Below are 24086 nucleotides of genomic sequence, written 5' to 3' on the forward strand. Positions count from 1 at the left end.
GGATGGAACCCAGGGCCGTTGCAATGAGAGTGTGGAGTTTTAGCCACTGGACCACGAGGGAAGCCCTTTCCCTATTACTGATCATGTAAAGGGTTCCCACGCTGCCCTGGTGGCTTAGCTGGTAAAGAATCCGCCTGCAATGCAAGAGACCTGGGTTTGATCCCTGGGTTGGGAAGATCCCCTGGAGAAGGGAAAGGCAACCCATTCCAGTATTCTGGCCTGGAGAATTCCATGGACTGTATGGTCCATGGGGTTGCAAAGAGTTGGACATGACTGAGCGACTTTCACTTTTGAGTGGTTTATACTTTTTGCTCAAAGGACATATTAATACATATTTTCAATATTTTGGATTTTTGTTAGGATAGTTTAGAAAAAGTTAATTAATGGACCAAAGTATCAACACTTTTTTAGGCTTCAGATGCTTATTGCTGGACTGCTTTCCGAAGAGCCACACTGCTTTCCTCTCCAGGTAAGCCTGGATGAGATCGCCCTCACCCTCTGTCCTTACTGAGAGGGACGTCCCAGGTGGTCCAGGCCAGGGCTCCTCCTCCTGGCCCGCCCCCCGCAGGAGATGCTGCCTTTGCCCCGAGGGGCCACAGGTGGAGGTGCCTGAGCAGCAAGGCTGCTGGACGCAAGTTTCGCTTCCCTCAGACCCTTGTAAGGCAGGAACGGGAAGAGGCAGCGTTCCTGGAGTGTTGAAACGGAATGCCGACTGAGACCAGTGAGAGAGAGGGCAGCTTGCTGTCGATTGCAGTGACGTCTGAGTGGGGGAACTCGCCAGTGCTGACTGTCCTGAGCAGGTTGAGTTAGGGTTAGGGTCCTTCCACCTTCCTCCTGGGGCTCCCCCGGCAGCTCAGCAGTAAAGAATCTGTGTGCCAATGCAGGAGATGACGGGTCCATCCCTGGGTGGGGAAAACCCCCTGGAGAAGAAAAACCCCCTTGCAGTATTCTTGCATGGGAAACTCCAGAGACAGAGGAGCCTGGTGGGCTACAGTTCAAGGTCACAAAGAGTTGGACACGACTTAGTGACTGAACAACAACGAGCTTCCTCCTTAGGAAAAGTGACCACACCTCCCAGGCTTCCGCGCAGTAAGCTGTGGTGAGGTGGCTAGCCAGGTGACTAACCACAGGCGGCGGGGATACCCTCCTTCATCCTTTGCGCCCTCGCTGGCTGCAATGTCGTGAGGCCTGGGGCGTGAGCAGCCATTTGGAACCATGTGGTGGGTCCATGTGCTTTCCGTGACCAACAAGTTACTAACCGGCTCGGTAGCACAGCCTCCAGATGCCACTTATGGGAGAGAGAGGCACACAGGCTTGTTTCAGCCGCTGCTTCGTGGGGTCTCTGTCACACGAATCTTAACACACTTGTCCAGACTCCTCCTCCAGAGCCTCACAGTTCTGTGCAGCCAGTTCCTTCTCTTGCCTCTGCCACCTCAGGGTCCAGTCCCTGCTGCAGCCGGCTAGCAAGTGGCCCCAGGACCGCCGGGCTCCCCCTCCCTGGGCTGGGGTGCACACAGCAGGGATTCTGGGTGGAGCAGGCTGTTTTCTTTCTGGGGTCTGTCTCCTCTTCCGTCGTCCCGGCCCCAGTTTCTCCTCCAAGGGACGCGTGGAGGGTGGGAGGCTTGGCCCAGGTCCCGGGGGAGAGGGGTGTGCCTTCCGGCCGGCAGGCACGGGCCGCTCCCCACAGGACGAGGAGGGCGGGGAGGAGGGTGGGGTGAGTCCCACGCGGAAGTCAGGTAGGACCGCTGGGCCGTCTCCAAGCCACACTCGGGTTCCCAGCGGCGCTGGGGCTGCCTCACCTTGGGACCCTCCGACCCTGAGCCCAGCGCGACCACCCACCGGCATGCGGGTGAGTCCGCGCGAGGCCACGCCCGCCGGGACAGGCGCCAGCCTCCGCCCCGCGCGCCCCGGTCTCCCGCAGAGTGGGAGGGGGCCGGCAGGGGGTCGTGTCCCCCGGCCCCGTCCCCCGCTCCCCGGGGCTGGGGCAGGACGGAAGAAAGGGCTTGCTTCCTGGCCGGGAGCCCCGGGGAGAGCGGGGTCGGGCGGCGTGGCCACCCCCGGGCGCTGAGCCAGGAGCCGGACCCCAGACCTCGCGGCTGCGTCCGGCGGGCAGGGGGCTGGGGAGACCCAGGGTGGCCGGCAGGGCCCTCCGCTCGCTGGGGGTTCTGCCTGGGCCGGGGTGGGAGTCGCTGAAGGCTGCTGGGTTCGGAATCTGGGGGCAGAGCAGGAGAGCGTCCGGGAGGACTTGCTCTCTTTCCTCTGCAAGGGACGAGGTCTCGAGGCCCGGGCAGCCGTGGGTGGCCGGGAGGAGACCCGAGCTGAGGTGGAGAGCGAAACCCGCCTCCCCGTCGCCCTCCTCCGGGCGCTCCCAGGTGTGGGCCAGGCAGGCGGCCTGGCACTCCGCCTCGGCCGCCCCAGGGCTGTGGAGCCTTGGCAGCTGAGGCTGGTTCCCAGGCCAGCCCTGTGCTGGGGGGAGGTGAGGGGCCTGGGGCTGGGGGGTGGTGGCCTGGGGATGGGGTTGGAGGGTGGGGAGGGAGCTAAGGCGAGAAAATCAGCCTTTGGGCAAAGACAGACACAGACAGCAGAGAGCGAGCTCGGCCCCAGCCAGACCTAAGCATCCCCTTCCCCTGCCACATCCCTTCCATTTCCCACCCCCCACCCCTGGCCCCAGCTGCAGTGCAAGCCCACCGCTGCCTGTGCAGCCCTCTGGCCTCAGGGCAGTTCAGTCTCTCAGGCGTGTCCGACTCTGCGACCCATGGCCTGCAGCACGCCGGGCCTCCCTGTCCATCACCAACACTGGCAGAGCTTGCTCAGACTCATGCCCATTGAGTCGGTGATGCCATCCAACATCTCAACTTCTGTTGTCCCCTTCTCCGATGTTTCCCAACATCAAGGTCTTTTCCAACGAGTCAGTTCTTCGCATCAGGTGGCCAAAGGATTGGAGTTTCAGCTTCAGCATCAGTCCTTCCAATGAGTATTCAGGACTGATTTCCTGTAGGATTGACTGGTTGGATCTCCTTGCAATCCAAGGGACTATCAGGAGCCTTCTCCAACACCACAGTTCGGAAGCCCTCTGGTCTAGCTTCTGCTAACTGCTGGTCTTACCTCCTGGCGGCCGCCCTCTTGCCCTTTACACTTCTGCAGAGCTAAAGTGCTGAGCACCGAGGCTCTGGAGCAGGTCCCTGGACACCAGCTGTGTGCTGCCCCTCAGGCCCTGTCCACACTCCCAGGGGGCGGGGGCAGACTCTGGGCTCCCTCCCCTGCCAAGCAGGTACCCGCCTCTCCAGGCCCGTGTCCACTCACGCTGGGCACTGCCTGTGAGGGCTGCACTCACAGCAGGCCGCATCTGGGGTGGATGACCAGACAGACGTGTGACCTGACAAATGAGATGGATGGACAGAGGGAGGCATGGTGGGAAGGAAGGCCAAGGGAGCAGGAAGGCAGATGACAGGGCTCGGGGACAAGGGAGCCGGGGCCTCCCTGGCGGCCCAGGGGCCAGGAGGTGGCGCTGCTGCTGCAGGGTGCGTCGGTTTGATCCCTGGTCAGGGGGTAAGATCCTGCATGCTTCATGGTATGGCCCCCGAAAGATGAGGAAACAGCCAGGTGGGGGATCGCATGCGTGGGCAGGCCTCTCCACATCTGAGCGTGGGGCTGATGAAACCGCTGCTTGCTGGTAGGGCCTAGCCAGGGGCGCGTGGAGTGCTGGCTGGGCTGCGAAGTGACCCTAAGCTTGAGGCAGGCCATGGATGGTCGGGGGAGGCCCCTGCCTGCTGTGTGCGGCTGGGGTGACGTCATTGCTCCAGGTAGGCTGCCCGGCCAGAAGGATCGGGAGCTGGGGGGCAGGCACACCCGCACAGCAGTCCCCGTGCCCTGCCAGGGACCTGCAAGCTGCCTGGGGATGGACAGGCAGAGTGTGGATCCCCAGGCCTGGCCTCCATACCTGCGCTGGTCTCCCGGGGAGCTGCAGCCTCTAAAGAAGTCAAGCAGGCAGTGGGTGTGTTGACTGGGGCTCTGGCCTGGACTCAGTCCTGGGCCTGGCCCACTGGGTGCGTGGCCTGCAGGGAGTGGGGGCTGGAAGCCCCATGGAGGACTGGAACTTCCCCCGTCCATGTGCGCAGACTTGCTGGGGAGCTGCATGTGGTGTGGCTGGGACCCCCAAGGCCAAGTGGGCCCGGGGAGCCTCTGCCCCTGCCTGGGCTCTGGGAGTCTGATGGGCACACGTGGCTTCCTGGAGGTGGGGCCTTGTGAACGGGGACAGCGGAACTCCCGGATACCTCGCCTCAGGTGCACCAAGCAGTCGGGTTGGCTGGAGGTGGGGGTGACTTTAGGGGAGCCTGGTTCTAATCCGTGAAGCCCTCTCTCCCTGGAGGACAGGTGGGCAATGGACAGCCTGATCCTGGAGCCTGGGGCCCAGGCAGGAGGCCTGGGGATGGGGCCGCTGGGCACAGAGCGTGTGGGCACCAGACGTCCAGACGTCGAGCGTGGGGTGGCTCGACAGGACGGGCCAGGGGGCTTAGGTCTGGCTGCTGCTGCTCCTGCGCCTGCCGGCCCTTCCCCTGGGGGGACCAGGTCATGACCGGGGCGGGGCTGTGTCCCAGTGATGGGGGTCAGTGCCCGTGGGACCCCTCTGGTCCAGGTCACACAGCAGCCTCCAGGGAAGGCTGACTCCCCTTTTCCAAGAGGCTCTGGGTAATGCCCCAAAGTCATGTGATATCTCTGGGGAAAGACAGCTGCCCCAGCCTCATTTCTGGGGCCACTTGAGCGTTAGCCTCCTGCTGCTGCCTTTGGAAGCCCCTCAGGCATGGTCCTCCCCAGGCTCCCTCCTCCTGTCTGGATCCCTGTGCCGTCCCCCCCCCCTGCCCGGGACCCCGTCTCCCTACCCAGGGACCCTGTCCTCCCACCCTGGGGACCCCATCTCCTCACTCAGGTACCCCATCTTCCCACCCCAGGTACCCCATCTTCCCACCCCAGGTACCCCATCTCCCCACCCCAGGGACCCCGTCTCCCCAGCTGGGACCCTGTCTTCCCGCTGCTGGTCCTGCGCACTCTTCAGCCTCAGGCTCATGTGAGGTAGCCTCTCTTTTTCAGCCTCTGTGGGCCTCCGGCAAGGGACCCTCAGAGGGTCGTCCTGCAGGGGGTCCCGGCCCAGCAAGTGTAGGCTTCCTCCTGGGTCCGAGGTCGAGTACGTGAGGACCCATTTCACTCACGAGTTTGTCCCACATGATGCTTCGCTCCTATAGTGGGCAAGTCACAGGACTGGCTGCTGGTGACGGAAATGCACCAATGTCCCTTGTCCCCACCTACGTGAGACCTGACTCCCTTCGCTGAGCCAGGCGCCTCAGCCCAGAGCACACGCGCACAGCTGGGCCTGAGGAGGCGGCTTTCTCCTCTGGCCCTGACCCCACTGCAGGTCCGAGGGCTGGGGCGGTGCGGGGTTGGAGCTGGGGCAGAAGGGGGCAGGCCTGCGGAGGGGGTGAGTGCTCGCGGGGCAGACGGCTGGGCAGGGGCTGCACTGGGGCGTGAAGACCCTGGCGTCCCGTACCCCGGAACCGGCTGTTTTGTGGCTGAGACAGAGGGGAGAGAGGGGGCAGACCCAGGCCTGGCTCTGGACCCAGTAGTTCCGGGTGTGTCTGGGGGTGGGCATTTGGGGCCGAGTCCTGGATTTAGCGAAACAAAATAAAAAACAGGTCCCCAGTAAGCTGAATTTCACACACACAACAGTATTTTTTTTTCAGTATAGGTTATGTCCCATGCAATAATTGGGACATACTTACATTAAATGGTATCTGTTGTTTATCTGAAATTCAAATGTGATGGGTGGCCTCTGTTTTCTCTGGTAGCCCTCAAGGGCAGACTGGCTGGAGCAGTCCAGTGAGGCTTTCTGGAGGAGGCAGGAATGCGACGGGAGGAGAAGGGGAGCGGCGGGGGTAGCCGCAGGGCAAGACCTGGCCAGGACGCCGGGTACTGGGCGGCTGCGATGCACGGGGGTGGGGGGTTGCAGGCTTGTGAGCCGGGCGGGGCTGCCCAGGGGCAGTAGTGGGTGGTGGGCTGGCGGCGGGCCCACGGTGGGATGGGGAGCCACCAGGCCCTTCAAGGAAGGCTCTCAGTGCCCCCAGGCCCTCATCCCTGGCTTCCTGTCCCTCCGGGGGCCCTCGTGCTCCCTGGGGAGCTGCTGGCTGGGACACGGCTGGGGCCCCTCTCACTGCGCACACGGCCTGGCCAGCCCTTTGCCAGGGCTGCAGGATGCTGCCCGCGTTGCATCAAGCCCCCCAAGGCTGGGAGAGGTGGGTTCTTGCCTGAGGACACAAAGCCTCAGCACCTGCTAGGCGCTTGGCTCCGGAGGCGGTGCCTTTCCCCCACCTTGGGCCCCAGAGGAGGCGGTGCCCTGGAGGCGGTGCCTTTCCCCCACCTCGGCCCGGGGCTTCCCCGATGACCTTCCTGCCTGCCTGCTCTGCTGCCCATCTCCTGTGCCCCCCTCTCCCTTCAGCCCAGTGGCTCTTCCAGAGCAGGGGCCCTGGGTCACTTTGTCTCCAGCCCTGCTAGCCTGCTGTCTGCTCTTCGGGAATCAGTGAGGCCTAAGACGCCCCTCCCAGCTGGGTGCCAGGCCCAGCGTTTCCGCTCCCCCACCCCTTTGTGTGCTGAGTCGCTCGGACCCTGTGCGGCCCCATGGACTGTTGCCCACAGGCTCCTCTTTCCCAGGCAAGAGTACTGGAGTGGGCTGTCTTCTCCTCCTCCTGGGGGCCTTCCCGACCCAGGGGTGAGCCCCCGTCTCCCGCACTGGCGGGCAGGCTCTTTGCCACTGGGCCACTTGGGAAGCCCCCAACTGCTGCTCGTGCAGTTTTTGCAAATCTGTGTGTTTTCCTAAAGTGTCATGGAGACAGCGCAGGGCCTGCTGGGCCTGTTGCCTGGGGCGCGGTGCAGGCGCGGAGCCTGACTCGGCCTGGACTCACGGCACCGGCTTTTCCAAGTGTATCATGCAGGCCCCCCACGGCACCATCGCCCCGTCCCCACGGCCCCTCCCGTCTGTGGTGGCCTCTCCGTCCCCCTTGTCCTTGGCCGCCTGACTCCGGGGTCTGCTGGCTGGGGCTCGCCTCCTGCTGGGACGGGGCCCTGGGCTTTCGGGACCACCAGCTGCTGCTTGCCATCGCCTGGGCCATCGTCTCCCGGGTTGGGGGCCTCTGCCAGGCCTCTCCTCTGTAAAGTGACTCGTTTCATACTTTCTTATGAAAGTTAGCCACTGAGTCCAGGCCACCCTCAACAGGGAGGATTTCACCTCCCGGAGGGAGGAGCACAGAAGGACGTTCGTTAGTGAAACTGAAAGTGTTCGCCACTTGGTGGCGTCTGACTCTTTGCCGCCCCGTGGACTGTAGCCCACCAGGCGTCCATGAAACTTCCCAGACGAGAACACCGGAGTGGGTTTCCATGTCCCTTTCCAGCGGGCCTCCCCAACCCAGGAATCAAACCCGCGGCCCCTGTGTCTACAGCATCGGCAGGTGGATTCTTTACCACTAGCGCCACCTGGGAAGAAAACTGACGAGAGCTTGGATTATTCCAGTTGTGGTATGAAATGTCCAGTGCTCTTGCCTGGAGAATCCTATGGACTGAGGGGCCTGGTGGGCTGCAGTCCATGGGGTCGCTGGGAGTCGGATACAACTGAGCGACTTCACTTTCACTTTTCACTTTCATGCATTGGAGAAGCAGATGGCAACCCACTCCAGTGTTCTTGCCTGGAGAATCCCAGGGACGGGGAAGCCTGGTGGGCTGCCGTCTATGGGGTCGCACAGAGTCGGACACGCCTGAAGTGACTCAGCATGGCATATGCTAGTGTGCGCACCTTTGTCTGACTCCAATGAGGCCAGGGGGTCTGGGAGGTTTCTCAAATCCAGGCGCCAAGCCGTGCTCAACAGCAGCACATGGGGCGCTGCTGAGTCACCCTGGCTGTTTTTTTCACACATGGCTTATTTTCAATATTATATGATTTTCAGGTGATTTACAGTATTCTGTTACATTCAGTATTTTTATAGATCACCAGGGTTTGTTTTTTTTTTTTTTTTTTGGTCACAATGTGCTTGCAGGGTCTCAGTTCCCTGACCTGGGACTGAAGCCCGGCCCCGGCAAGTGCCGGGAACTCCCACGCCTGGATGGTTAACACTGACTGTGAAACGTTTGCTGCCAAGCGGGGGGACAGTGGTGCCTGCATTTTCCAACGGCTTCACCCTCGAGTTCCATGTTTTCACCTGGGTGCTCCTCTTCTGTGAAGTGTCCATTTGCATCTTGGCCCATTTTCACTGGGCTGCCGGCCTTTTCTTATGAATTTGGGGTGCTGTTTGTATGTTTCCAAACAAACCTTTGCCAGCCATTTGTGCTGCAGCCTCGGTGTGCACGTAGCCCCGCTGGAAACCACCCCTTTGGTGCCAGAGCACCCGGCCCGGGAGGCGCGCCACTGTGGCAGTGAGTGCCAGCCTCTGTCCCGTCTGCGCTTCACCCCCCAGGGAGAAGAGAGTCTCCGGATCCTGGTGCCAACTGAGGGTGAGAGCCTTCCGCTGATGGACATCAATACTTGCGAGGTGAGCCTGCATGAGCCCCTCCTGGGCTTGGTCCCACGCCCTCAAGCCCTGCACCCGGCCTGCTCTGGTTGCCAGCCCTGGGCCCCATGCCTCTTTCCTCTAGACCGAGGCCCCTGAGCTGTGGGACTATGTGTTTGTGGTCGATTGTCACACCCAGAGAAACCCCGGGCAGGTCCAGCGGCAGCGGCAGTTCCTGGAAGAGCTTGAGAACCAGGGCTTTCGCTACAAGGTGGGGGGGCTGAGGGCCCTGCCTGGGTGCAGCTGTCACAGGGGGCTGGGTGGGTCCTAGGAAGGAGTCTGGGGAGGTTGCCTGTGGCCTCATGCCAGAGATGGAGGGGACAGACTGTTGGCCTTGGATGAAGGGGGAGGGTCCCAAGGTGGGGCAGAGGGTCTCATGCTGCCCCAACCCTCAGGCAATGGAGGACCAGGGGAAGGAGTTCTTTGGGATCCGAGCTGACAATAGCATCTTTGACCGGTACCGGAGACTTACGGAGCCTGAGGACACTGTTCCCAGAGGGGAGCTGTCCAGGCCAACTTCTATCCAAGCCACCAACAGGTGAGAGACTGGCCCAGAGCGGGGCCAGGTGGACCCCTGCTCACCTACATGGTGGTCCAGACAGGCAGCAAGGCTCCCAGGTATGGTCCTGGGGCAGAGGCCACAGGGGACAACCGTCTGTGCCTTCCTTACCATGCCTGTAATACTGGAAGATGTGCTTGAAGGTTACATCTGTGACTGTGTCCCCAGATGCAGACCAGAAGCCAGCCTTAAAGGGCGGCCGGCATTCGGAGAGGCTGGGAGGGCTCCCTTGGCTGTCCCTCCTGGGTTCTGAGGTCGTCGCCCTGGGTTCAGTCTCCACCTCTTTTCTCCAGACTGAATGCCCTTCTCTGGACATCTGTCCCTGCCTCCCAGGCACTGCACACCTCCTGTCTCTCTCTAGGAACCTGCTTCTCCCCACTCTGATCATTTAGCCACCAAGCCAGTCCACCTGCCCTCCCCCACACCCCACCTCCAGCACCTTCCTGGTCCTAGGCCAGCCCTCTGAACTCCCCGGGGGCCAGTCAGGGAGGTCAACAAGGAACACTCTGGGAGTTTGGATATGAGGCAATGGAGGGGGGCTTCCTGTGAGCTCAGGGGAACTGGCTGGCTTGGGAAGACACATGAGTAGCGGCAGCTTGTTGGAGCCTGGAAGGAGCAGGCTGTGGGGAGGGCCCTGGGACACCTGGGCGGCTGTGTCTCATAGGAAGGGTTCCAGAGGAGCAGGATCTAGTCAGGTGCCTGGGTGGGCCGCCTCCTGGCTGTGTGGCCTTGGCCAAGTTACTCACCCTCCCTGAGTTTCAGCCTCCCATAGGCAAAATGGCTCACAGGGGTGTAAGGAGGATTTATCTGTGCACATGAAGGGTGTGCTGTGAACACACTGGGGCTCCAGGTGGGAGGTGTGATTGGAGGTGCAGAATCCTGGAGGAAGCTGCACTGCCAGTTGTAGGGCTGAGCACTGGGGCCTTGGGACGGGAGAGACCACGCTGAGGGAGGCCCACCCCGCAACCACGGCGCAGCTGGACCCTGGGAGCATCCGAGGAAGTTTGCTTCCAGATGAGTCCTGGATTCTGGGCTCTGGCCAGGCAGTCCCGGCTGGTCGTCTGGGGCTTCTGCCAGGATGAAGAGCAGCCTGGAACCTGGCCAGACAGAGGACCCTCCTGAACCAGCTCTTGTGTTCTAGAATCCGAATTGTCGACTTTGTCCTGAACAGCAAGACGGCAGCGGGTGGTAAGGACTGGATGGGCAGGTGGCCTGTGCCGCTGCGCTCCAGGAGGGGCGTCGCATGGGCAGAACGGGACAGAGTCCTCCCTCATCCCCGCCCCTTCTGACCTGAGAACCCCTCTGACCACCAGACACGCTCCAGGATTTGGTGAAGGATGGGGTCTTTGAGGCTGGGTTCCCCCTGCACGAGGTGAGGAGTGGGCCGGCTGGGAGAGGCCCTGAGGGCAGGACTTGAGGCCGGAAGCTCTCACTGTGTCTCACCTGTGCCCAGGGGGAGGCGCACCTAAAGAAGACATGGGCCCGGTGGAGAAGCATGTTCCAAAGGCAGCCAATTAGTGACATCAGGTACTGCTGCCCTCGGGGACACACCTGCGCCCCCCGCAGGCAGAATGCCCCTCTGTAGATACACCGATGCCTTCAGCAAACAGCTGTCTGGCGAACCATTTAGACACACCTTTAGATGCCCTCGGTACACTCCTTGCCCCCAGCATGGCGAGCTTCACCCAGGCGCTGGCCGTCACCCCCGGGGGGAGTGGCTCTGACGGGACGCTGCGCCTGTAGGGACTACTTCGGAGAGAAAGTGGCGCTGTACTTCGCCTGGCTCGGCTGGTACACTTACATGCTGGTGCCCGCCGCAGTGGTGGGCCTCGTCGTCTTCCTGAGCGGGTTTTCCCAATTCGAAGCCAGCCAGATAAGGTGGGCGGGGCCAGGGAAGGGGCGGGACCGAAGTGGAGGGTGGGGCGGGGCCAGAGAAGGGGCGGGACTGAAGCTGAGGGTGGGCGGAGTCAGGGAAGGGGCGGTCCAGGGAGGGGCCCCTCGAGGGTCCACAGGAAAGCTCGGCGGCCAACTCGGTCCCTGCGCCCTCAGCAAGGAGATCTGCAAGGCCCACGACATCTACATGTGCCCTCGAGGCGACCACAACCGCAGGTTCCAGCGGCTCTCAGACACCTGCGCCTATGCCAAGGTTTGCGCGGGGAGGCGGGCCCAGCAGGTCCTCCCGGGGAAGGGGAGGCCTGGGCCCGGGGTGGGGGGGGGGTGGGGAAGGCCGCCCCAGTCCCACGTGCCTCTCCCTCCAGCTCACCCACCTCTTCGACAACGAGGGCACCGTGCTGTTCGCCATCTTCATGGCGCTGTGGGGTGAGTCGCGCGGACCTGGGGTCACCTGAGCAACACACGTAGTCACGCCCCTGAGGCCTCCGCTTTCTGCCGCAGCCACCGTGTTCCTGGAGCTATGGAAGCGGGAGCGAGCCCGAGTGGTCCTTCAGTGGGAGCTGTACGGGTGGGACGAGGACCAGGTGAGGCCGGCCGGCGGCTGGCTTGGGCCCTGAGAGCTGCTGAGTCCGAGGGGTTCCGTGTCCAGGGGCTTCCCGTCGAAGGTTCCCGTGTCCGAGGGGTTCCACGTCCCAGGAGTTCTGTGTCTGAGTGGGTTCAGTGACCAACGGGTTCTTGTGTCTGAGGGGGTCCTCTGTCAGAGGGGGGATCCTGGGCCCCAGGGGTTCTGTGTCTGAGGCAGTTCCGGCGTCTGAGGCCAGCTGGGTGCCTTCCACAGGAGGAAATGGCTCTGGGGCTCATCACCTGCCCGGACTACCAGCCGCTGCTGCACCGGCACTCCTACCTGCGGAGCGCCGTCATCCTTCTCCTGTCCCTCCTGATGGTAGTGCTGGGCTCCCTGACCCCGCCCACCCCGCCGCCACCCGGAGGCTGGAGAGCAGCTGGGCAGCTCCCTGAGCCCGCCCACCCTGCCGCCACCTAGATCTGCCTCATGATCGGCATGGCCCACGTCCTGGTGGTCTACCGAGTGCTGGCTGCCGCCCTCTTCAGCTCGGCCTTGCCCTTCCTGGGGGAGCAGGTGACCACGGCTGTGGTGGTGAGCGGGGCCCTGGTTCACTACGTGACCATCATCCTCATGACCAAGGTAGGGCCGGGCCAGGGGAGGGTGCGGGGCAGGGTGCGGCTCCGCCCAGGTCCAAGGTGAGCCCTGTCTCCCCTCCTGCAGATCAACAAATATGTGGCCCTGAAGCTTTGTGACTTTGGTGAGAGAAGGGCTTTGCGGGGAGAGGATTCAGGCTGGGGGTCTTGGAACCCTGGGGTGGGGAAATGGGGCCCATGCGAGGCCAGGGCATCCAGCCTGGGAGACAGGTGAGGGTCCCAGGTGACCCAAGTTTTCAGGATATGGACAGGCTGGGCGTGGGCTGTCACTGGGGGAAGAGCTGGGGGAAGGATGGCCCACGTCTCATTCCAGAGAAGCCCAGGACCTTTTCCGAGCGAGAGAGCAAGTTCACTGTCAAGTTCTTCACTCTGCAGTTCTTTGCTCACTTCTCCTCCCTGGTCTATGTCGCCTTCATCCTGGGCAGGTACGGGCCGCCGGCTCGCACGTGCTCTCTAACCCTGGAAATGGAGATGCGCGCTCTTTTTAATTTTCAAAATGAATCAAGCTCAGAACACGTGGAAACCTAATACCAAAATGTGTGAAAGAAGAGCGCAGTCAACCCCCGGCTGTCCAGTTCACGTCCCCAGAGATGGCACTGTTTGTTGCGTCTGCCCAGATGTCTTCACACATCTAAGCACGCACAGATGCGCCTGTTTTGGAGCGTGTGTGTGTGCCTTGGCTGGGCCGTGGCCTCGCTGCTGTGCACGTGTGATGGTCTGAGGTCGCTCTCTAGTTGCCGTGTGAGGGCTTCCCCTTGCTGTGGCTCCTGCCGCAAAGCGTGGCTCTGGGCACACGAGCCTCAGCAGTCGCGGTGCCAGCCTCGTTGCCCTGTGGCGGCGTGTGGGATCTGCCTGGACCAGGGGCTGAAACTGTGTCCCCTGCGCTGGCAGGCGGATTCTCAGCCACGGGGCCAGCAGGGAAGTCCCAGACACACCGCTGACGTACGTGGTCTGTCATGTAAATTATCCTCTCTGCCTCCCCCTGAAAGCACACAGTAGGCACCTTCCCTGTCCGCAAGGGTGGGGAGGCTTTGTTTTTAAAGCCATACGTGAGCATTCCTTTGAGAGATGTTCTTGAATTTATTTAACCACAGTTGGTGGCCATTCGGGTTAATTCCAGTTTTGAGCTTTGTAAGTAAAGTGGCAGTGGGCGTCTCATATACCAGGCACAGGCACACACTTCTCCCCACCTTCCCAATTCGTGGAGTTAACCTTTTGATCCAATCGACATTTTCTTTTCGGAAGAAAGTAACCGCTCCCCGTGTTCTCCGCGTTTGCTCAACTTTTGTAAGTTACACTGCTGTTGTTCAGGCGCTGAGTCGCGTGCGATTCTTTGTGACCCCCATGGACTGCAGTGCGCCAGCCTCCCCGTCCTTCACCGCCTCCTGGGGTTTGCTCAGACTCATTAACCCCAAACTCTCTAGCAGAACTTTGAAAACAGAAAACCCCTCCCAGTTCACTGAAAGACATCATGAGGTTCTTGGAGAGGCCTTCCTGGCATCGTCCCCGTCTCCCGGCTCTGCTTGGCCTTCCCATCCTGGCGAGCCCATCCCCCTCTGCCAGGGAGGACCTCAAGTTTTCCAGGGGCTTCCTGAGAAAGGGTGCGCGGGAGATCACCTGCCCAGGTCCCTCTACTGAGGGCCTCGCTGCGGGCTGCTGGGGGCAGGGTGCTGCACTGGGCGTGGTCTTCAGGCTTGAGGGATAGCTTCGTCGGCTTCCAGGGTCCTGCTCCACAGGCCTGGCGGCAGCGCGGTTCTGGCTCCGCGCCTTCTCACTAGTCTCCGCCTCCGGAGGCTTCTCCGCAGTGTGGCCCGTGGCTGTCTCTCGTTGCGCGTCGCTTCAGTGATTCACGCCTCTGCCCTCCACGCGCCAGCGTTTCTGTCTCTACTGGACGGTCTCCGCCACCACGCAGACGCGCCTGCGTGTCCCTTTCAAACGCCCTCCTCCCTGTCGTGCCCAGTTTCTGGCGTCCGCAGCCCGTGCCTCTCCCGCCCCACACCGGGGCCGCCTCTGGCCGCTGACTGCTGCCCTTCTCCTGGCCTCTAAAGAGCACTTGACCCAGAACCCTGGTCCCTCAGAGCCCGCTCCTGCCCTGTCTCCCTCCATAGGCCTCACTCCTGCGCTGGCCAGGAATGCAGAGTCCAGGCTGATCAAGTGGAAAGAAATTACCGGGTGCTCGCTGGGCCTGGAGCCTCAGGTCCCTCCGTCTCAGTGATTTTCTGATGTGTCTGACAGCCCCCTCCTTTGGTTCCCTCTCTTCCTGTCTGGAAAATTCTTTTTGTTCGGAAATCGGATCTTCTGAATTTATCATCCAGTTTTCTTCGCTTTTTCCTCCCATCCTTGTCCCAGTTTCTCAGAACTTTCCTTGGAGTGCCTCCCTTGGGTTCTTAGTTTCAGAGGACTCCTGTCGCCGTTTCAGGGTCTTCACAGCCCCCTCTTGGTGTTGCCTGGACACCAGGGTTTTCTCGTCTGAGAACGTGGCCTCTCTTCTTGCCACTCTGGCGCTGCTTCTGTTCCTTGCAACTGTTTTATGCTCTTTTGTTGACTGGTCTCTGATTCTGGTGTTAGAGACCTTCCTTCGATGTCTTATTCTTGGACACATGTCTTTAACTGAGAAAGGCATGTGCCAGGGTGCTCTGGACCACGTGTCTCCTGGTGGGGCCTCTTGCTCTGTCAGTTCCCAAAGGGGAATCCCTGGTGTCCTGCCTGGAGAAAGGAGGATGCCTTTGGTATGCTGGGAGCCCAGCTGGGGGAGGGATAGCGCGGGGTCTCGGTGTCCATTGGCTCAACCCTGAGATCTGAGTCTTTGGTTGTTCACCCCCCTGGAAGTGTCTCTATCTTTTCGCTTGTGTAGGGGGATTAGAGGTCAGATAGGAGGCCCAGGGGTTCAGCCAGGCGTGCATCCCATCCAGCGGGTGCCCCCGGCCCACCAGCGGGGCCCAAGTCCTGGGTGCTCCGGGCGAGGCGGGGCTGCCGGCTGTTCAGACGTCAGCCCTGCAGGTTTGATCCAGCAGGATGTGTCGAGTGGGCTGCAGGCCTCTCCAGTTCCCTCCCAGCTCTGAGGTGATGCCCGGCCATGGGTGTCGGCAGCCAGCCATTTCAATTGAAAGTTGGGAGTGCACGTTTACGTGGAGATGAGCATTGCTAAAGCAACCTCCAGAAGCACTGTGGTGACTCACAGAGACACGCGCTGCACGTGTGCACACCCCCTGCTGATCTGACCAACAGACGCTTCTCATCTTTCAACGCGCCTTATTAAAACCTATTAGTGAGAATCCAGCTTCTTCCCAGATACTTATTGGTCATTAAATTTCCGTTTCTATAAACTGTTCATATCATCTGAGCATTTTCATAATCTCAAGATCAAATGGATTCTCTTTCGACGTTCTTAAAATCACGTCATATTTTACTTTGCTTCTTTTTTGACCATTTCTTTGTCGTACAGCTCTTCATTTTTCCTGTTGTTCCCAGCTGCCTTTCCCCCCTTGCATGTCTGTGCAAACTGTCTGTTGCGCGGGGTCCCTTTGTCCATGGGCCTCCTTGGGAGCCCTGCCCTCTCCCAGCCTGGGCTGCTTGCTCTCCGCACCTCCTGCACATCTGTCTTCTTGGAGCTTCCATTGCTGCTTTCCTGGGTGAGGACCATCACTTTCTGATTCCCAAGCCTCCTTCTTTCTTGGTTTTCGCTTTCATATATTCTGAGAAGGTACATCGGAGAGGTAAACTTTCTGAATTCTTCTGTGTCTCAAGGCGTCATGCTCTGCCCTGGCACGTGACTGATACGGCTGGGTAGAGAAGTCTAGCTTCCAAACAGCTTTCCCTTGTAGAACTTCGAAGACATGGCTCCTTTGTCGTTGAACGCGCAAAATGGGTGATGAGAAGGTGCAGAAAATCTAAGTCTTGTTTTTTCCTAGTTGACCTAGACTTTTTCCCTCGGGCAGAGGGATCTTCTGTTTGAAGTTAGGGTCCTCTCTTTAAGCAGGGGGACACTCGGGGTCAGTCTTTTCTTCCCGCGCTGTGCTGGGCAGTTGTCGGCACCTTCCAGTGAAAGAGCCAAGTCCTGCTTAAGCTCGCGAACTTTTCTTCTTTTTAACCTCAGGCCTGTAAGCTTTCCCCTCGCTTCCCCTTCCTGTGAGTCCTGGTCCTCCTGGGCTGTCCTCTGCGCCTCTGCCTTTCTCTCTCGTGTGGCCCGTCTCTCTGTCTCTGCACTCCACGTCTGGAGGAAGTTCTCTCACTTTGTCTTTTTTGCCTTCTGTTGTTTTCTTTTAAGAATTTTAAGACAAAGTCTTAATTTCTGAGAGATTTTTGGTCTTTGTTATCCTTATGGTGCCCCTTTCTTGTTTCCACAGATACAGTACGCTCTTGAAGACATCAATGTTCTTTCTTCCCCTTAAGTTTTTTTCTTTTAAATATTTGTTTGGCTGCACCATGTCTTCGTTGCGGCCTGTGGGATCTAGTACCCTGACCAGGGATTGAGCCTGGGTCCCCGAGACGGGGGGCTCGGAGTCCTAGCCGCTGGGCCACCAGAGGAATCCCATTTCCTCTCCTCGTCTCATTTCCTAAAGGGTCCATCTTCCTGGCCCTTCGCCGCAGTCTCTCTCTGTTGTCCAGCTGCTTTTCCTCACGACTGAAGATTTGCAGCCCTCCACTGACTTTGGATAACGAAGGACTCAGTTGATTCTCCCTGGCAGGTGGAATATGTCTTTATAATAATAACTCACGTCACGGATACTCACACATTCTATCCTAAGTCATGTTCATCAACATGCCCTGCGGGGCAGGGACTGTAAACCCCATTTCACAGATGGGTTGATGGAGAAGTTAGGAAGCTCCTCAGGGTCACACAGTCAGCAGGCGGAGGAGCAGACGAGGCCGACTCTGGCTCCTCCCGTGCGCCGTCCCTGCAGGCTGCGCTTCCAGGCGAGGAGGCGAAAGCCTAGGCAGTCTCTCGTGTTCCTCTGAAGGCAGCTTCTTTTTGTTACGAGGTTTATCAGTACGTTTCTTCACAGCTCCTGTTTCTCATGCCACGCTCAAAAAGGCCTCCCCCTCCTCAGAATTAACAGTGTGTTCAGCTGTGGTTTCCTTTGTGCTTATGGTGTCAATAGTTTAAACGCTCAGATCTTTGATCTGCAGGAACTGGTTCTGCAGCAAGGGGCACAGGAGGGAAGCTTGTTTTGTTTCCAAGTGACAGCCAGCTGTCCCCAAACCATCTGCTGACTATTCCATCACCACCACCACCTTCTGCACACACCAAGTCCCATCATTTGCCTGAATGTTTCGCTCTTTCTGTGAATTCCGGTCATTATAGTCTAGTATCTTACTCTGTAAATTTTACTCTGTTACGCTTTACTAGCATTAATTTTATTTTTCTCTTCTTTTTCACTTTTCCTTTTTTGTAGTTATTTACATGTTTATTCTTCTAGGCGAACTTTCATTTTTGTCAAACTCCATCAAAATTCTGTGGGGTTTGCCTTAGGATTGCAGGGAAGCTATACATTCTTCTAGGGAGAACTGACCTACATACTGTATTAATTTTCTTTTACCACAACTTAGTGCCTTTAAACAATACACGTTATGGACAGTTCTAGAGGCCGAGTCCAGAAAGGGTCTTGCTGGACTGAAGTCAAGGTGTGAGCAGGGCTGCATTCTGTCTGGAGACCCCCGGGGAGAATCCGCGCTGTTGCTCCTTGCGGCTTCTGGAGGCTGCCTGGAGTCCGTGGCTCCTGGCCCCTTCCTGCTGTCTGCACAGCCAGGGGCGTCAGGCTGAGTCCCTTTCGTTTTGTCGTCCCCGACTCCTCCTCCCTCAGTTAAGGGCTCTGGTGATTAAAGTGGGCACGCGTACATCACCCGGGACTCTCTGTCCATTTTAAGGTCTGCTGACTGGCACGCTTAATGCTGCCGTGTCCCATAATGAATGCCAGGAGTCACGATGTGGACGTCCTTGGGGGCCTGTCGTTCTGTCTGTCTCAAGCATACGATCCTAATTTTTTCTACCAAAGAACAAGGCTTCTCTATTCGAGTCTTGTTTGGATGCTCTTTAGCTGGCATGTGAACTCTGCTCTCAGCTCAGTCGCTCAGTCGTGTCCGACTCTCAGTGACCCCATGGACTGCAGCACGCCAGGCTTCCCCGTCCACCACCAGCCTCCAGAGCTTGCTCAAACTCACGCCCATCAAGTCGGCGATGCCATCCAAGCATCTTGTCCTCTGTCGTCCCCGTCTCCTCCTGCCTTCAGTCTTTGCCAGCATGATTTTCTTTTCTAATGAGTCAGCTCTTCGCATCAGGTGGCCAAACTATTGGAGTCTTCGCTTCAGCTCCAGTCCTTCCAATGAATATTCAGAACTGACTTCCTTTCGCATTGACTGGTTGGATCTCCTTGTAGTCCGAGGGACTCTCAAGAGTCTTCTTCAATAACACAGTTCAAAAGCATCAATTCTTCGGCGTTCAGCTTTCCTTATAGTCCAACTCTCATATCCATACATGACAGTTGGAAAAACCATAGCTTTGACTAGACGGACCTTTGTCAGCAAAGTGATGTCTCTGCTTTTGAATATGCTGTCTAGGTTGGTCATAGCTTTTCTTCCAAGGAGCAAGCATCTTTTAATTTCATGGCTGCAGTCACCATCTGCAGTGATTTTGGAGCCCAGAAAATAGAGTCTGTCACTGTTTTCATTGTTTCCCCATCTATTTGCCATGAAGTGATGGGACCAGATGCCATGATCTTAGTTTTCTGAATGCTGAGCTTTAAGCCAACTTTTTCACTCTCCTCTTTCACTTTCATCAAGAGGCTCTTTAGTTCTTCTTCGCTTTCTGTGCCATCTGCATATCTGAGGTTACTGACATTTCTCCCGGCAATCTTGACTCCAGCTTGTGCTTCATCCAGCCCAGCATGTTGTGTGATGTACTCTGCATAGAAGTTAAATAAGCAGGGTGACAATATATAGCTTTGACATTTTTCTTTCCCAGTTTGGAACCAGTCTGTTGTTCCATGTCCAGTTCTAACTGTTGCTTCTTGACCGGCTTACAGATTTCTCAGGAGACAGGTCAGGTTGTCTGGTATTCCCATCTCTGGAATTTTCCACAGTTTGTTGTGATCCACACAGTCAAAGGCTTTGGTATAGTCAATAAAGCAGAAGTAGATGTTTTTCTGGAACTCTCTTGCTTTTTCCATGATCCAGCGGATGTTGGCAATTTGATCTCTGGTTCCTCTGCCTTTTCTAAAACCAGCTTGAACATCTGGAAGTTCACGGTTCACGTATTGCTGAAGCCTGGCTTGGAGAATTTTGAACATTACTTAACTAGCGTGTGAGATGAGTGCAGTTGTGTGGTAGTTTGAGCATTCTTTGGCATTCCCTTTCCTTGACTGGAATGAAAACGGACCTTTTCCAGTCCTGTGGCCACTGCTGAGTTTTTCCAGTGTGTTGGCATATTGAGTGCAGCACTTTCACAGCATCATCTTTGAGGATTTGAAACAGCTCAACTGGAATTCCATCACCTCCAGTAGCTTTGTTTGTAGTGATGCTTCCTAAGGCCCTCTTGACTTCACATTCCAGGATGTCTGGCTCTAGGTGAGTGATCACACCATCATGGTTATCTGGGTCGTGAAGTTCTTTATTGTACAGTTCTTCTGTGTATTCCTACCACCTCTTCTTAGTCTCTTCTGCTTCTGTTAGGTCCAGACCATTTCTGTCCTTTATTTTGCCCATCTTTGCATGAAGTGTTCCCTTGGTATCTCTGATTTTCTTGAATCTTTCCCATTCTACTGTTTTCCCCTATTTCTTTGCACTGATCACTGGGGAAGGCTTTCTTATCTCTCCTTGCTATTCTTTGGAACTCTGCATTCAGATGGGTGTGTCTTTCCTTTTCCCCTTTGCCTTTTGCTTCTCTTTTCTCAGCCATTTTTAAGGCCTCTTCAGACAGACATGGCAGCCCACTGCAGTGCTCTTGCCTGGAGAGTCCCAGGGGCAGAGGAGCCTAGTGGGCTGCCGTCTGTGGGGTCGCACAGGGTCGGACAGGACTGAAGCGACTTAGCAGCAGCAGCAGAACCATTTTGCCTTTTTGCATTTCTTTTTCTTGGGGATGGTCTTGATCCCTGCCTCCTGTACAATGTCATGAACCTCTGTCCACAGTCCTTCAGGCACTGTGTCTGTCAGATCTAATCCCTTGAATCTGTTTGTCACTTCCACTGTATAATCGTAAGGGGTCTGATTTAGGTCACACCTGAATGGTCTAGCGGTTTGTGTGTGCCAGCACGTGCCCACAGGCGTGTCTGGGCACAAGGCTCACATCTGGCCGCTGCTCACCTGTGGGGCGGGTCTGCTTCCCTCCCCTCCAGGGCCCGCTGTGCCCCAATCCTACTCTTGTCCTGCCGCCTCCCTCAGCCTGGCTGTCCTCCGCAGGATCAACGGTCCTCCCGGGAAGACAGTGCGCCTGGCGGGACTGTGGAAGCTGGAGGAGGTCAGCCTGTCCCGGGCGCCCTACTGCCCTCTTCCCGAACTGCCCTCCCTCCTGGCCTCTGCCGGTGCCCCGTGCCCGCACGCACCTCCCGCCCTTGCCTCTGCAGTGCCACCTCAGCGGCTGCATGATGGACCTGTTCGTGCAGATGGCCGTCATCATGGGTCTGAAGCAAACGCTCAGCAACTGCGTGGAGTATCTGAAGCCGTGAGGACACCCCCCAGCCCCGCCCGGGCGCCGCCCACCGCAGGGAGTCCCGAACCGCAGCGCGCCCCGCCCCCGCCCTCGCCCGGGCCCCCTGCTCCTCCCCGTTCTCCACCCGGTTCTCCTGACCCCTAGGTGGCTGGCGCACAAGTATCGCTCCTTGCGGGCCCCGTCTCAGGACCCCGAGCTGGGCCACTGGCAGCGCAACTATCGCCTGAACCCAGTCTACACCTTCAGCCTGTTCAACGAGTTCATGGAGATGAGTACGCGGGGTGGGGCTGGGGGCCGAGGGGCAGGCAGAGGGGCCGGCGAGGAGGCGCAGGCTGACCGCCCCCGCCCGCAGTGATCCAGTACGGATTCACCACCATCTTCGTGGCTGCCTTCCCGCTCGCGCCGCTGCTCGCGCTCTTCAGCAACCTCGTGGAGATCCGCCTGGACGCCATCAAGATGGTGCGGCTGCAGCGGCGCCTGGTGCCACGCAAGGCCAAGGACATCGGTCAGGGGCCGGCCAGGGGCGGGGCGGCCAGCGCGCCAGTCTCCCTGAAACCCCAGCTCTAAGCCTTGGGGGCAAGAGGGGCCCTCACCCCGCGGCGGCCCCCAGCCCTTCCCAGGGTCTGCATGGGTTGGGGGTTGAGCCCAGGCCCCAGGAAGAGGAGGGGCTGGCATGCCCCCACCAACACCCCCCCCCCACCCCCGTCGGGTTGAAGGGCCAGAGCCGCTGGGAAGTGGGTGCAGAGAGGCTGGACTCTCAGAACAGGAAGCCGGGGGAGAGATGTCCAGCAGCTGGGGGCAGGCACTCGGTCACCTCGGCTGGCCTTGCCGGGGCGGATGGGGTCAGGGGTGAAGCGAGGAGATGGAGTGCTGGACAGGGCATCAGGAGAGAGCCCTGGGAGGAAGGCCTCGTCCGGGACCAGTGAGGGGGTCTGCCCCTGCCCTGGGTGGGGGAGCCTAGGAGGCAGAGCAGGCCTGGGGGCAGCTGAAAGGTCCAGGCATAACATGGGGGATGGAGACCTGGGCCTCTCACTGTCCGTGTCAAGAAGCAGGGTGCAGGAGAGTGGCGTATGCCCTCTGCTGGCCTTGGCCAAGACGGTCCTCACCAGGCGCCTGCAGTCGCCACAGGCATAAGTGTGACAAGGCCCTTGGCCCTTTGGGCTCCCAGCCTTGGGGAATCAATGGGGCCGGGGGAGGAGGCTCGTAGGCAGACCAGGCCTCCCTCCCTCCGGTGGCCCAGGGGCCTGGCTGCAGGTGCTGGAGATCATCGGCGTGCTGGCGGTCATCGCCAACGGGATGGTCATCGCCTTCACATCCGAGTTCATCCCCCGCACGGTGTACAAGCACCGCTATGGCCCCTGCCGGAGAGGCGCCCAGTCTGAAGTCGAGTAAGGGGACGCTGCCACACCGCCCCTGGGGGAGTCGCCAACTGTCCAGAGGCCCCTGCGAAACTGGCCCCACCCCAGGGGAGCCCAGGGCAGGGCTTGATGCTCCCAGTTTCTCCTGGGGTGGTCTGCTCCTGCCCTGTGCTGACCTGCAGACCCGGGGTGGAGCCTGGGAGTGCGGACTGGACCCCAGGAGGGCATTAGTGTCCCAGAGCTAGCTGTCTTCTGAGCAAGCACCGTGGGAGTGACTCCCCTTCCAAAGTCAGGCGCTTTGTGGGGTCTGCACGGTGTCCTCATCCAGCTCCTCCAGCCCTTCGGGGGGCTAGGTCTCCAGGGGTCTCTCCTAGGAAGGCTCCCCCAGCCCCTGCGAGTCCCTTCAGCCTCCCCGAGGGCCCATCTCCCATGTACAGAGGAGGAGGAGAGGGTCTGCACCGCGGCCCACCCTGACGGCCCCCGCCGCGTCGGGCTGGATTCGAGCCAGCGCCCCGGAAGCCTGAGGGGCCACACCAAGCTCCTGTCCTCTGCCCGCAGCTGCCTCACCGGCTATGTCAACCACAGTCTGTCTGTGTTCCACACCAAAGACTTCCAGGATCCTGCCAAAGTCGAGGGCTGGGAGAATGTGACCGAGTGCAGGTTTGGACCCCCACCCCCTGTGAGCACCCTTTGAACTTCTGACCCCTGACCTCATCTGCTCCCCACCCCAGGTACCGGGACTATTTCTCTGCCCAGGACTCCAACTTCTCGGAGCAGCACTGGTTCCTCCTGGCGATCCGCCTGGCCTTCCTCATCCTCTTCGAGGTGAGCCCGCACGGCAGGGACCCTGGAGTGGGGCAGCTCTCTGACCCTTGACGTCCCTGTGCAGCCCTTCTGACGTCCCCTGTCTGCCGTCCCCAGCACGTGGCCTTATGCATCAAGCTCATTGCGGCCTGGTTCGTACCCGATGTCCCACAGTCTGTGAAGAATGAAGTCCTGAAGAAGAAGTACCAGAGACTGGGGCAAAAAAGGTGGAGAGGCGGGGCTGGCTGGGAGTGGGGAGGGGCTGGGGTGGGCCCACTCAACCCCTTTCCTGCCTCCAGCTGCAGCCCCAAGAGCACGGACGTGTAGGGGACCCGGCGCAGGTGGTGCCCGGAGTCTCACGACTCAGGAGCTGCCACACCGCCTCCCACCCCAGCCTGGCTGGCTGTGTGTGGGGAGCTTTAAGAAGACCCGAGTGCTTGTGGGGGCCCTGGGGGCCCGTGTGTGTTTGGGGTGTCTGTGGACTGCACCCTTGTCCGTGGTCTGCGAGGCCTACTCCATGCGCTAGGGCTCAGGCTTGGCACTGTGACTTGAACTCTCAGGGGCTCCTGCCAGCCCTAGAAGGGGAGGGCGGGCAGCGGCAGAGGCTCCTGCGCAGCCACAGTGCAGGGGGCCGCCCTCTCACTTCTGGGCCCCAGATCTTGCCCCACCCCCTGGCTCCCTTCAACCAGCAGAAATTTCTGTAATGAAATAAAATTTTTCTGTAGATTTCTGGGTCTCTGATGGATTATGTCTGCCCTCAGGGCTAGCCAGGTTATACTCAAAATCCTGTCACATGCTAGCAAGGTTATGCTAAAGATCCTTCAAGCTAGACTTGAGCAGAACTGAACTGAGAGCTGCCAGACCTACAAGCTGGGTTTTAAAGAAACAGCGGAACCAGAGGTCAAACTGCCATTTGCTGGGTCATCAAGAAAGCAAGGGCTCTCCAGAAAAGCATCTATTTCTGCTTCACTGACTACACTAAAACCTTTGACTGTGTGGATCACAACAAACTGGAAAATTATTAA

General features: G+C 59.1%; 1 protein-coding gene across 5 annotated transcripts; it reads left to right on the top strand.

The window, feature by feature from the left end:
* Positions 1-1705: 1705 nt before the first annotated feature.
* On the top strand, positions 1706-23787 carry ANO9 (anoctamin 9). Of its 5 annotated transcripts, XR_011251832.1 has the most exons (25): positions 1706-1849; positions 8493-8567; positions 8671-8796; positions 8981-9123; positions 10286-10332; positions 10458-10516; positions 10598-10671; positions 10888-11022; positions 11194-11290; positions 11403-11463; positions 11539-11621; positions 11876-11980; positions 12080-12241; positions 12323-12359; positions 12569-12680; positions 20650-20707; positions 20814-20911; positions 21044-21171; positions 21252-21404; positions 22140-22287; positions 22816-22917; positions 23014-23082; positions 23179-23288; positions 23361-23604; positions 23689-23787. XR_011251832.1 is itself a non-coding variant. In XM_069565914.1 (24 exons), the coding sequence occupies exons 1-24, from the start codon at positions 1844-1846 to the stop codon at positions 23386-23388; spliced, it is 2241 nt and encodes a 746-aa protein (XP_069422015.1). In that variant the 5' UTR covers positions 1706-1843; the 3' UTR covers positions 23389-23787. The 5 variants fall into 5 exon arrangements, 3 of the variants coding, with proteins under 3 accessions (XP_069422015.1, XP_069422018.1, XP_069422016.1); XR_011251833.1 differs by having other exon boundaries at positions 20586-20707; positions 23361-23787; XM_069565914.1 differs by having other exon boundaries at positions 22989-23082; positions 23361-23787.
* Positions 23788-24086: the final 299 nt, after the last annotated feature.

Source organism: Ovis canadensis, chromosome 21, assembly GCF_042477335.2.
Source record: "Ovis canadensis isolate MfBH-ARS-UI-01 breed Bighorn chromosome 21, ARS-UI_OviCan_v2, whole genome shotgun sequence".
NCBI lineage: Eukaryota > Metazoa > Chordata > Mammalia > Artiodactyla > Bovidae > Ovis > Ovis canadensis.